Raw genomic sequence first — 13646 nt, forward strand, 5'->3', positions numbered from 1 at the left:
ATCCTCCTGGACAACAGGGACTACCCAAGAAAGAAAAGAGGGATAAATTAGGAGAGACATCTCTGAGGAAGACCTATCCCAGTTCTCATTGAACTTTGAACATTGATACAGTTACTTTCCCCTTTCTGAGGCCTTCCTTGAGCTCTGGTTGGTGATGGATGAGGGTGCCTTTGGGAGCAGGGGGTTCTGCCATGGGCACTGAAGGAGTCAGGCCTCCCTTACAGCTCTAGGTAAATAAGAACCAGTTGTGATCTCTGCTTAAATCTCCCTCTGATCTATGTAGCATTACTGTCAATACTCTTGACTGCTGAAAAGCATTTGTGGTTTAGTTTCTTCCAGCTGCCTATGTCACACTCAGAAGCATTTTTTGAGGGAAGAAAACCCTGGCATTTGTAAGGTATTGCAGCTGAGATCTTGTGAGTCCCAGGAGACAAAGGAACTGTCCTTAGTGCAGTGAGGACATCCAGTCTTTCCACCCGTCCTGGTCTCAGCCAGAGTCCTCGAGGGTTTGGTCTAGTTGCCCACAAGGAGCTGTCCAATTACTGTGGCCTCAGGAACTCCCTGGACAGAGATTCAGCTGCTGTTGTTGGAAATTTAATCCACCTGGGAATGGGGATCTGCTGCCTCTGAATAGGGAGGCCTGTCCAAGGAGGAAAGAGTTAAAATGCTATGGTAGACCTCTGTAAGGAAAACCTACTCCATTTCTTGTAGTAACCTGAAAAAAATTGCCTCTTCACTTTCGGGAAGACTGGTCCTCTGTTAGATCTCAAATTGGTGCTTCAGGAGTCAAGGGACTCTGCAGGAGACAGTCCTGCCCTAGAGCAGTATACAAATGGAACACAGGGTGCTCTCAGATGAACTGTGCTTGACAAAACTAGATTTTCAGCATTCTTTCTCAGAATTCACCCCACTGCAGAGCAAGGATTTTTTGCATAATGCTTTGGTTTGTTTCTTTACACTTGTCCCCCCACACCTGAGGAGTGTATATAAGACATAAATCCTTGGCACTAGCACTGCCCACCAAGGGAAATCTTGGGGTCGTGGGAGGCAAAGGGACTGTCCGTTAGGGCAGAGTGAGGACAGTGGTTGTGTCCATCCATCCTGGTCTCAGCTGCCCTGTGTGGGCACCTCTGGAGGATGCTCACACTCAGCTGTTTCCCTGAAAATAACCTGGATGCTGCTGAGAGCAGAGGAATCCAGGTTCAAAGTGCAGATCTCCAAGCCCCTCACCCATCTCATCGTACCTGAGCAGGTACTCAGCTCTCTTCTCCAGAGACACAGACGGATCACAGCAGCGACCCACATACAGCCATCCAGCAGCATTTCTATGGCCTTAGGACTGACATGTCTTCTCCATGGGGCTGCTAGATAACACAGAACTGCTAGGGCAGAGCTGTGCCCTTGTGCATGGCAGCCTGCAGCCCAGCAGAAGCCCTAATGACACTATGGCTAGAGGTCTAAGGTGCGAGAGAAAGGAAAGCAGGGGGTTTCTCCAGGGAAGGTGTCTCCAGTGCAGGGACGGCAGGGAGATGCCCAAATCCCCTCTGCCATGGAGCTTCTGCGAGCAGCTCCCTCTCACGCCCTGCCCATGGCTCTGCTGCCTGCAGCTGTCCCTGCCTGCAGCTGGGTCTCTGTCCCCACGCCTCCTGCCTGCAGGTCACAGCCCCCATCCCACACTCTGAGTGCTCAGCTCTGCCCTGCAAACACCTCCTGGCAGCAGGGCTCTGTACCTCTCCTTCTGATGGCTTACGGTTGTCAGCCACTTCCTGGAAATAACAGCATCTATTGCTATTCCCACTGAGCCAAAGAAGACAAAATGGAAAGCTCAGCAGGCTCAGGAAAGCTGGGACTGAAGCTAAAATCCCCCGTCTGATCCCTTCTCTTGCAATATCCCCTTGGATACACCCTGGTTGTGCTGTGGAGCTATGAGCAGGCTGCCCCAGGCAGCAGCCTCCCGCCAGCAGCAGGACCCTGCCCTGCCGGGGGGGCTCCTTCTACCCGCAGCTTCTCCCCGCAGCGCCCTGGGCAGCTCCCCGGGCAGGCTGAGTGCTGAGCCTGGCAGGCGGCAGAGGCCCTGCCCCGGCACACAGCCCCTGGGGCACAGCAGGGACCCTGCTCTGCACCACAGCCCTGGGCACCCCTGCCTGCACCCCTGGCTTCTCCTTCCTCCAGGAGCTGCGGCTGCATTGCCCTCCAGCCAGACACTTACAGGGGTCAGGGCTCGCAAGTGTTCTCCCCCAGCGAGCTCTGTGCATCCTGCCACTTCTGCCTGCCTTTAAGCACTCTGTCTGTGCAGGCAGTGCCCCCAGCCCTGCTGTGCTGTGCAGAGGAGCTGCTCCTGGGCAGAGCTGGCTCTCTGCAGCGCTGCCCGCTTGCCAGGAGCTCCCCTTGGGCCCAGGAGCCCGGCCCAGCTCAGCAGCAGAGGCCCAGCCCAAGGCCTCCCTTGCTCTGCCCCCCACCAGGCTCCCTGCACAAGGACCCTTTGGCGCCAGGGCTCACAGCTCCTGGATGGCAGCAGGGTCCCTCCTGGGGAACACACTTGGAAGCAGACAAAGCAAACACTGACTGGCCCTCTCTAAGCACCGTGCTGACTGATTCCTGCAGCAGGAATTGCCCTGTCAGGGTGTGCAGGGCTACGGGACGTGCCAAAGTTCCTCCCTGTTGTTCAACTTATTCATCAATGAAGTGGATGATGTGACAGAGTGCACCCTCAGCGACTTTGCTGATGACACAAAGCTGGGAGGATTGGCTGATACCCCACAAGGCTGTGCTGCCATTCAGAGGGACCTCAACAGGCTGGAGAGATAGGCTGAGAGGAACCCCATGAAGTTCAACAAGGGCAAGTGCAGGGTCCTGTCTCCTTCCTAGGGCGGAATAACCCCCAGTACCAGTACAGGCCGGGAATGATCTGCTGGAGAGCAGCTCTGCAAAGAAGGACCTGGGAGTCCTGGTGGACAGCAGGCTGAGCATGAGTCAGCAGTGTGCCCTTGTGGCCAAGAAGGCCGACGGGATCCTGGGGTGCATTCGGAAGAGTGTTGCCAACAGGCCAAGGGAGGTGATCCTCCCCCTCTACTCAGCCTGTACAGGTGCTTGGTGTTATTCCTCCCTAGGAAGGAGACACCACAAAGAAAAGGTGGTATGCATGAGAAGCCTGACAGGGTTAGAAAAGCAGCATTTAGTTGCAGAATAAGCATTAGGGCTGAATTCTCCTGAAATGCTACTAGTTGCTTGACAGAGCGGCACACTGCCACAGTCATGGTAACAGCCTGGCAGCTTTGTGCCTGGGTATCACTGTGAGATCAGCCAAATGGGATGAAGGCTTTGTTCCTCATCCCTTCTGTTGAGAGAGGGGTTTTTGCCTCTCGGCAGGAGCTATCACTGCCACATGTCACCCAGGCAACCTCCGTGAGTGGCATGTGCCCTTGGGGCCCAGAGATGTGCAAAGCCTTGGTTCTCTTGCTTTCCAATATCCACTGGCATTCCATCCAAGCTAAGCAACCCAAGTCCTTCTCCAGAGCTGGTCATCAGGGAAAGGCACTTCTGGGACTCCTTGCAACAGCCTGCAGTAATTCTGCCATTGCTTATGTCAGTTGTGGGTGCCTGGAGTGTTTCGGACTCTTCTAGAGGTGAGTTTGAAGTATGGGAATGCTTTATACAAACACAAAAGAGCTTTGACATGTTGGCTTGTGCTCAGTGACTTCTGTCCTAGAGCACTGCAGGATATTGAATGAAAGACTGGAGTGCGCGGAGTGCATCCAGTGTCCTAGAGCCACTCACACACTGGCCGATACTGACTTGGGTACTGAAATTACAGTCTGGTTGGGGTCTTCAACTTCCCAGATGTCTGCTGGAAAGACAACACAGCAGAGAGGAAATAGTCTAGGAGGTCTCTGGAGTGGGTGGAAGATAAGCAGGGGAGGTCCCAGTCAACTGTCGGTTAGCAAATGTGACGCCCATCTACAGGAAAGGCCCAAAGGAGGACCCAGGGAACTACAAGCCTGTCAGTCTGACTTTGGTGTCGGGGAAGGTTATGGTGCAGATTATCTTGTGTGCCATCCTACTGCGTATACAGGACAACATACAGGTGATCAGGCCCAGTCAGCATGGATTTATGGAAGGCAGGTCCTGCTTGACGAACCTGTTCTCCTATGAAAAGGTGATGCACTTAGTGGATGAGGGAGAGGCTGTGGATGTTGTCTGCCTAAGGTTTAGTAAAGGTTTTGACTCTGTTTCCCAGAGTTAAATCCAATTGGCGGCCAGTCACAAGTGGTGTCCCCCACGGCTCAGCGACAGGACAAGAAGAAATGGCCTCGCGTTGCACCAGGGGAGGTTTAGGTTGGATATTGGGAAAAATGTCTTCCCTGAAAGGGTTGTGATACGTTGGAACAGGCTGCCCAGCGATGTGGTGGAGTGGTCATCTCTGGAGGTATTCACAAGACATACAGATGTGGTGCTTAGGGACAAGGTTTAGGGATAGACATGGCAGTGTTAGGTAAATGGCTGGACTTGATGATCTGAGACGTCTTTTCCAATCTACATGATTCTAAGACTCTATGGTTCTAGGAGTCTAACATAAGTCATAATCATTGGAAGGCAGCCACTGCAGTCTGGGGGAACTTGAGACTATGGCCTGGACAAGACCATAGGTTCTGTGAGGGATTCCTGTGGGCTGGCACCATGCATCCTGGCACACTTGCCAGTGGATTCCCGGAGTTAACTACACTTGAAATGGCCATTGACACCCCCAAGAAAATCGTTTTGGTCCATGTGCGATAAACTCAGGCTGAAAGACTCAAAAGCAGGTGAATTTGAGTGGTTGTGGCAGAGCCCAGCAGCTTGCCCCAGTCTGGGAATATGTCCTCTTCCATCTAGTGAAATTAAAAGGGATTAATATGAACAGACCCATCAGGTCAATCTGCATAATACGGAGAAGTAATGGTTATTGTGCTGCAGGTGCAGCAGGCAATAGGCCTTGGATTGGGCCTCAGAAGACTCAAGCAGATCTAATCCTGTTCATCCCTGAGCTAAAACAAACACTGTGAGCAGAGCGAAGGACACCGAGTGGTGCCCTACCGTGAAGGAGGATGCAGGTGCAGCTGTAAGAGGCGTCTTTCTTGTGCCATGACCGACGCAGGTTCGTCTGAAGTGAAAGCCCCAGCCCAGGACCCATGGAGTGAAGGTCCCTGGGCACAACTGCAGAAAGACTTTGCAAGACCTCTGCCTGTGACAGCTTGAAACACCAAATGCATCTTGGCAGTAGTGGGTCCTTTTGGCACAGGGGCAGATGTCCTCCCTGGCAACACCACCACGGAGGCCACCACTGCAAAGCTGCTGCGTGACACCGACTTTTGTCCCCCGGGTCCAGACAGGGGAGAGGGGAAGGGGAGAGGCAGGCCGTGGGGAGGGGGCTGGAGTGAGGTCACTGCCACTGCAGCAGCCTGACTGGCCCTCAGAAGGGCTGGCCGGCAGGCACTATGACATCATCCCGCTCGTCAGAGAGCCCCCTGGGCAGAAATGACGTCACTGCAGAGGGGAGGGCGAGGGGCTGGCGGAGCCCCATCGAGGGGCTGGCTGTGAGTCCCCTCTGCTACAGCCACCTGACAGCGCGGGGCAGGCAGGAAGGCAGGCAGGGCTCGTGGCCGCCTTGCTCAGGATGAGCCCTGGGTGAGCTGAGTGGGAAATCTGAGCCATAGCTCCAGCAAAAGCTCTTCTCTTTGCTCTTGACTTTTCTTGAAAACACAACTTCCGGGTGAGCTCTGCCCTTGCTAAAACCATACCTCCACTTCCACCATAAATTTCTGTTTCAGAGCCTGTCCTTGCTGTCACACCCTGGCAGATCCTTTTTGCCCCTCTCAGCACCCTGTCCCTGCAGCGTCCCAGCCACACTGCCCCACACATGTTCCCACAGCCGTGCTGCCAAGGCACCACACATGACAGTGCACATTCAGGGCTGGGTCGAGCTCCCCCCATTACAAACCCAATGACACACTCGGGGTCTCTTCCTGCCATGGCCCTCCTGCCTTTGCAGCCTCCTTCAGCCCATGGCCCCTGCCCTGACTCAGCCACATCCCATGGGGGCCTCTGCAGACAGCCCTGCTCCAGTTCTGCAGGGCTCTGGGCCAGGACAGAGGCCGACAGGGCTGCCCGTTCCCCCAACACAGACCTGGAGCATGGTTCTCCCACCTCCCTGATCTCTGCCCACCTCTCTGCCCTCATCCCAGCCCAGCGACAGTGGCTCCATGTCAGTGCCCACCGCAGGCTGCTGCAGGGCTCTGGGCACTGCCACCACAGCCCCAGCCCCTCTGAAGGACACAGCAGCTCCTGGGGCACAGAGGGCTCAGCCCCACATATGGGACAACCATGGCACAAGCATACAGAGGTCAGTGTACCATGCTGTGTCCCCTGCTCTCTTCTGCAACAGATCCCCAAGAGGCCTGCAGCCCCTCTGGACCATCCCTGGGGGTCCTCAGGCAGCTCCTGCTGCCCCAGGGCCAGGGCAGCCTGCCCCGAGTTGCTGCAGCCAGAAAGGGGTTTGCTATTCCCATTACTTCCTGATCAGCTGAGAGTGGGTCTCAGACAAAGAAGTTGTTGTGGCTTCATTTATTTTGTTTAAATACACAAAGAGTCTGGCTCCTTATTTATGCAAAGCCTCAGGGTCACACAAGATATCCATCAGGCTGGATGCGGCTCTGGGCAGCCTGCTTTAGTGGTTGGCAACCCTGCCCAGAGCAGAGCGGTTGAAACTACGTGATCTTTAAGGTCCTTTTCAACCCTGGCCATTCTATGATTCTATGATATGTTGGTACTTGAGTACAACAGGACAGCATTGCTTTGTGAAAAGACAGAACAGCATTGCTTTGTGAAAAACATTATCACACAGGGAAAAAGAAAAAAAAAAAAAAAAAATCCCTCCAGAAGTTAAGACTGGCTTGCCATGTCATTACATAAACTGTAATTCATCTGAAGAAGAAAAGAAGCAGTTTATAGCTGCGGAAAGGCACAATCACTTTCCTCAACACAACCTTACAAACATCCATGACATCACTTTCCTAATGGCATTCTTGAGCTCCTGGTTCCTCATGCTGTAGATGAGGGGGTTCACTGCTGGGGGCATCACCGAGTACAGGAAAGCCATCACAAGGTCCAGGGATGGAGAGGAGATGGAGGGGGGCTTCAGGTAGGCACACATGCCAGTGCTGAGAAACAGAAAGACCACGGCCAGGTGAGGGAGGCACGTGGAAAAGACTTTGTGCCGTCCCTGCTCAGAGGGCATCCTCAGCACAGCCCTGAAGATCTGCACATAGGAGAAAAGAATGAAAACAAAACACCCCAAAAAGAGAAAAACACTAAATGTGAGAAGCTGAATTTCCCTGAGGTAGGAGTGTGAACATGAGAGCTTGAGGATGGAGGGGATTTCACAGAAGAACTGGTCCACAGCATTGCCCTGGCAGAGGGGCAGGGAAAATGTATTGGCAGTGTGCAGGACAGCATTAAGAACCCCACTGCCCCAGGCAGCTGCTGCCATCTGGGCACAAGCTCTGCTGCCCAGGAGGGTCCCGTAGTGCAGGGGCTTGCAGATGGCAACGTAGCGGTCGTAGGCCATGATGGTGAGAATAAAATACTCTGCTGACATAAGAAAGGGAAAAAGAAAGATCTGAGCAGCACATCCTGCATAGGAAATGGCCCTGGTGTCCCAGAGGGAATTGGCCATGGCTTTGGGGAGAGTGGTGGAGATGCAGCCCAGGTCGAGGAGGGTGAGGTTGAAGAGGAAGAAGTACATGGGGGTGTGGAGGCGGTGGTCGCAGGCTACGGCTGTGAGGATGAGGCCGTTGTCCAGGAGGGCAGCCAGGTAGATGCCCAGGAAGAGCGCGAAGTGCAGGAGCTGCAGCTCCCGCGTGTCTGTGAATGCCAGGAGGAGGAACTCGGTGATGGAGCTGCTGTTGGACATTTGATTCCTTTGGGCATGGAGACCTGTCTGAGGAGGAAAATACAGCAAAATATTATGCTAGACTCTGTGAGGAAAACATACTCTATTTCTTGTAGAAGCCTGAGAAGAGTCTGGACACTGCTGAGAGGAAAAGAATCCAATTTCAAAGTGTAAATCTCCAAACTCCAAAAGTCTTGAGGATGGTCTCAGTTCTTCCCACCTAGCAAGGGACAGAGGAATCATTGTAGCTGACCACATAGATATGTCCAGTAGCAGTTCCATGCCCTTAGCTCTTGTGTCTTCTCCATAGATAGCACAGAGCTGCTATGGCAGAGCTGTGCCGTAGTAGAGGACAGCCTGCAGCCTAGCAGAACCTTTGCGGGAAAAGAGTGGGATGCCCTAAAAACGGGGTTATCTGAAGGCAGAGTCAGTTCATTCACAGCCTCACACACAGCATTTCCACAACCCTACATGTCAGGAGGGGACATGGATGCTTTTCCCCTATTAACGTATCTGCATGACAGAACGTGGAGCATCAGTGTCCGAGCTGCAGTGTCTGAGCTGCACCTGAATTATCCCCTACATTCCTGACTCCAAAGGTGACTCATGAACAAATTCCCATGCAATTCTGTCTGGAGGTCTATGCTGGGGGAGGGGAAGACACCGGGGGCTGTACTGTGGAAGGCATCAGCACTGCAGGGACGGCAGAGAAATCCCCCCTTCCATGGTGTTTCTGGGAGCAGCTCCCTCTCACTCCCTGCCCATGGCTCTGCTGCCTGCAGCTGTCCCTGCCTGCAGCTGGGTCTCTGTCCCCACGCCTCCTGCCTGCAGGTCACAGCCCCCATCCCCCCCGCCGGGTGCTCAGCTCTGCCCTGCAGACACCTCCTGGCAGCAGGGCTCTGCCCAGGGGCAGCTCGCTGGGGGCACGTCCTAGAGACCAGGTCACACAGACCCTGCTGACACTGCATGTGTGGTGGTGGAGCTTTCCAGGGGCTGAGGGGCAGGAAAGGGACTTGCTGGGGTCCTTGTAATGCTCCTTGTGAAGGCTTAGCAGTCAAAGCAACTACTCTGAAATAACAGCCTCTATTGCTACTTCCACTGAGCCAAAGAAGAGAAAACTGAAACCATCTCTACAGAAAGTAGGTGCTCACGAAAGCTGAGACTGAAGCATGAATTCCCTGCCTTGTCTCTCCTCTTGCAAAGTCCCCTCGGAAACATCTTGGGTGTGCTGTAGATCTGTGAGCAGACTGCCCCAGGCAGCAGCCTCCCGCCAGCAGCAGGACCCTGCCCTGCCGGGGGGGCTCCTTCTACCCGCAGCTTCTCCCCGCAGCGCCCTGGGCAGCTCCCCGGGCAGGCTGAGTGCTGAGCCTGGCAGGCGGCAGAGGCCCTGCCCCGGCACACAGCCCCTGGGGCACAGCAGGGACCCTGCTCTGCACCACAGCCCTGGGCACCCCTGCCTGCACCCCCGGCTTCTCCTTCCTCCAGGAGCTGCGGCTGCATTGCCCTCCAGCCAGACACTTACCGGGCTCAGGGCTGGCAAGTGTTCTCCCCCAGCGAGCTCTGTGCATCCTGCCACTTCTGCCTGCCTTTACCCACTCTGTCTGTGCAGGCAGTGCCCCCAGCCCTGCTGCGCTGGGCAGAGGAGCTGCTCCTGGGCAGAGCTGGCTCTCTGCAGCGCTGCCCGCTTGCCAGGAGCTCCCCTTGGGCCCAGGAGCCCGGCCCAGCTCAGCAGCAGAGGCCCAGCCCAAGGCCTCCCTTGCTCTGCCCCCCACCAGGCTCCCTGCCCATGGCCCTGGGGCTGCAGGGGAACCTGCTGGGAAACAGCCTGAAGGAATCCCTGGGCTTCCCTCCCTCCCCTGGGCACACACACTTCTTCACACCAGGCTCATTTCTCCTAGCAGAAAAAGAATTACCTACAACAATCACCTCTTCTCATCCCAGATGATGATGGGACACCCAGACATGGTCACAAAAATAACTCCTTTAACCCCCTGCTTATGGAAGGGATTGAGCAGAGTCACTTGAGGCATCTCATGCTGGGTTTTTGTCCTGGGGCTGTAATGGGGCTCAGATCCCTACCATGCCTGCCACAAACCCACAGGACCTGGGATTACTCTGCCCTCAATTTAGGTGTCCATAACATGGGCACCTGCAGGTGAGCTCCATTTCTCACCTCCAGGAAGAGACATGATCACCAATGGAGATGGAGGAAATCAGGGGGTTGCAAACACCTGGTGACATGTCAGGGGGCAGAGGTATGTGCAGGTATCTGCAAGCTCTCATGGAGGAACCCTGAGGGACAGGGCAGAACCTGGGGGCATCCCCTTGGAGGCTGGTGGGGAATGCCTTTGGCCAGCTGAAGTGACAGCAAATGCACACATTTAGGACAACTAAACCTGTCCCTCCTCAGTAGGCTCAGGGCAGCCTGTAGAGGCATCCACGTGACCCAATGGAGAACTGTGCCACAGGGAGAGCTCAGTCTCTCTCCCCCTCTTCTCCATCTGGTTTTCCCTCCATCTCCAGTGACTGTAACGACACTTGTCTCATGGACATCCCTACATTGCCTAACCACGTTGAGGGCAGCTGCTCCATGTAATAGCCAATTCCAGGCCTGCAGTGCTACCTGAGATGCCAACGCTGCCCAGCACCACTGGAGCATGCAGCTGACACGGGCAGCACAGGACCCAGGGGACAGCTCTGGCCATTCATTGCTGGTACTTAACGGGCACCCCTGATGGCATCTCCAACAGACTTGATGCTTATGAGCAAGTGGCCGCTTTCCAGGGCTGCAGCAAGCCAAGGTCTGTCCCTCGTCTATCCAGTAGAGGCAGGCAGCGCATGGATATGAGGCACATCACACCGGGGTTTCCACTTGTGTTTGCAAACACTGCTGCTGCTTCTTAACCCCATCCTTTACTCAGTCAAGACACAGCCCAGTGATTTTTTTTTTTTTTTTTTTTGTGTCCCTGGATCACAGGATGCCCATAGCCAAGGACATTGGCAGCAGCCCCTTCTCCTGCCTGGAGATCAGCCCCAGCTCCAGCACTGGCCCTCAGGGCTGCACCGACACCACAAAAGGCCCTCTGCTGTCAGGGTGGCACAGCCCAGGCCTGTTTCCTTCTGGCCTCAGGAACATCAGGGCGTGCTCTGCTTCGGGCCCCTCGTTTCATCCTCCCATGGCCATCTGCCACCCATGGCAGCAGGTCTCTGCTGTGAAGGAAAGCCTCTGCATGCCCAGGCTCTTGGCACAAGATCTGGGACAAGCCTGAGTTTGGCCCTTGTGCCACAGCTGAGGTGCTGCAGCCCAGATATGCCCCAATGCCCTCAGCGTGGGGCACAGGCAGGGAAGCTGGATCCCCGCCTGCTGTCACAGGGCTGGGACATGGATGGAAGAGCTGCTGAGGTGTGGGGGGACAGGTCCCTCAGCTTGGGGTGCTGTGCTGGATGGGTGCCGATTCTTCAGAAGAGGCTAGCAGGGATGATCAACAGGGGGTTGCCCTCCATGTGAAGGATCTGTCTGGATGCATGGAGCTCCTCTATGGGATGGGCGGCAGACTGGGGGAGCCCTTGTGGGTGAGGGTCAGAGCAGAGCCAGTCAGGGTGACAGTGTGGTTGGAGGTAAACGCCTGCAGTCAGGCTGAAGAAGTGGACAAAGTCTTGTGGAAGCCATTGGACTAAGTTGAGTTCAATGACTCCATGTCACCCTGGGGGCCTTCAATCACTCGGACGGTCACAGGAAAGGGACACTGCTGGGTGCAAACATTCCCAAGGTTTCTGTGGGTTCTTGGAGACAGCTTCTGAGCACAGCTGCCAGATGGGCCGACCTAGGTGATGTTCACCGAGATCTGGGACTTGCAAACAGGAAAAATTGTGTCTTGACACTCCTCTTGCAAAATGCATGTTGTAGTCCAGCTGCTTTTCAGCACATGGAAAGAGATGAGGTTTCAGGGACAAACCTATACCCAGAACTGCACAGGCTCACTCATAGACCCTGGGAGGCCTGCAGCCCCTCCGTGCCATCGCTGGCAGCCTCCATATGGGCCAGGAGAAGCTCTACGGCCAAGGCAGCCTGAGTAAAGGCAGCCTGGCCCGAGCTGCTACACCCAGTCAGGGACAGTGTTACTGCCTATCCTGGTTTCAGTTAGGACAGAGTTAATTTTCCTCCCAGTAGCTGGCAGGGTGCTATGTTTTGGATTAGAATGAGAAGAGCGCTGATAACATGCTGATGTTTTAATTGTTGTAGAGCAGTGCTTACACCAAGCCAAGGACTTTTCAGCCTCTCTCTGTCCTGCTAGCGAGCAGGCTAGGGATGCAGCAGGAGCTGAGAGGGGACAGACCCAGGACAGCTGACCCAAACTGGCCAAAGGGGTATTCCATACCATCTGACGTCATGCTGAACAATATATAGGGGTGGCTCGCCGGGGTGGAGAGGGGGCCGGCTGCTCGGGGATAGGCTGGGCATCAGTCAACGGGTGGTGAGCAATTGCATTGTGCATCACTTATTTCGTACACATTATTACCATTAATACTATTATTATTATTATTGTTGTTGTTATTCTTTTCCCTGTCTTAATAAACTGTCTTTATCTCAACTCACAGACTTCACTTTCCCGTTTCTCTCCCCCATCCCAGAGAGGGAGGGGGGAGGGTGAGCGAACGGCTGTGTGTTGTTTAGCTGCCAGCCGGGTTAAACCACAACAGTCCATTTGGCGCCCAACGTGGGGCTCGAAGGGTTGAGATATCGACAGATTTGACCAGAGTGTGTTAAACTAAAATTGGTATAAGTATTCGACCTGCTTAATAGTTGCTAGTCACAATGTTGATTGCCTTAATCTCAAGTCTGCTGTGCCTGTTTCCCAAATTGAGTTTTATAGCAAGTTACTTTCTGTATGTGCTTCCTGTAGTGCTGTTTATCCTTTCCGGGCCCTGGTTTAAGATTGTTATGGTACTGTGTGGTGTAACGATGGCTTATGAAATGATGAAGTATCTGGTCATGACTCTAACCTGGTATTTGTACTCAGCACTGTCGTCGACTCTATACTTCGGAAACCATATCTCAGAAACTATTAGCAATTACACCTATTGCCTTTTTTCATCAGGGAGTCAATCTCTGGAGGGGACAGGGGAAGATATTTTTTCCTACCTGTTCACTCTCCCTTCCTCCTTCACCACCCTCTTATCCCCCGAGCTAGTTACGGTAGCTCTCCAAGATGTTGAATATCCTTGGGATACTCAGACCAGCATGTTCTTGTTGTTATGTCTCCTGAATGCGCTTCAGGTTTTGTTTAAGGTTAAACAACTACTTAGGAATCTCATCTGGAGATCTGTCTTGAGGCGGGATATTTGTGAGTGGCAGGGAGTGTGGGAGGATATGGGCAGGTTTCTAGGGCAGTGGGCACCTCCAGTGTTTTGGACATTCACCCCTGAACAACTGCAAAATCCTAAAAATCTGGTAGAATGCTTGAAAAAAGGTGTCATGACTCTGGCAGTTCCAAAGTGACACAAATCACTGTGGCGTGCTGGGGTCTGGCTTGTGCCTATCGAGCTGCAGTAGATGCTACTATCAACCTAGTGACAGACCCTGCGGCCGTTCCAGTCCCGGCTCCTGCAGCCATTCCAGCTCCAGCTCCCGCAGCCGTTCCAGCTCCAGCTCCCGCAGCCGTCCCGGCTCCAGCTCCCGCAGCCGTCCCGGCTCCAGCTCCCGCAGCCGTTCCAGCTC

The 13646-nt window shown here is 54.3% G+C and overlaps 1 protein-coding gene across 1 annotated transcript; it reads right to left on the bottom strand.

Annotated features, from left to right (window-relative positions):
- Nucleotides 1–6905: 6905 nt before the first annotated feature.
- LOC121062869 (olfactory receptor 14C36-like) lies at nucleotides 6906–7958 on the bottom strand. The gene has a single exon (XM_040543157.1). It carries the CDS (start codon nucleotides 7946–7948, stop codon nucleotides 7013–7015), a length of 936 nt encoding a protein of 311 aa, XP_040399091.1. The 5' UTR covers nucleotides 7949–7958; the 3' UTR covers nucleotides 6906–7012.
- Nucleotides 7959–13646: the final 5688 nt, after the last annotated feature.

The sequence above is a fragment of the Cygnus olor genome, assembly GCF_009769625.2.
Source record: "Cygnus olor isolate bCygOlo1 chromosome 34 unlocalized genomic scaffold, bCygOlo1.pri.v2 SUPER_34A, whole genome shotgun sequence".
Taxonomy (NCBI): domain Eukaryota; kingdom Metazoa; phylum Chordata; class Aves; order Anseriformes; family Anatidae; genus Cygnus; species Cygnus olor.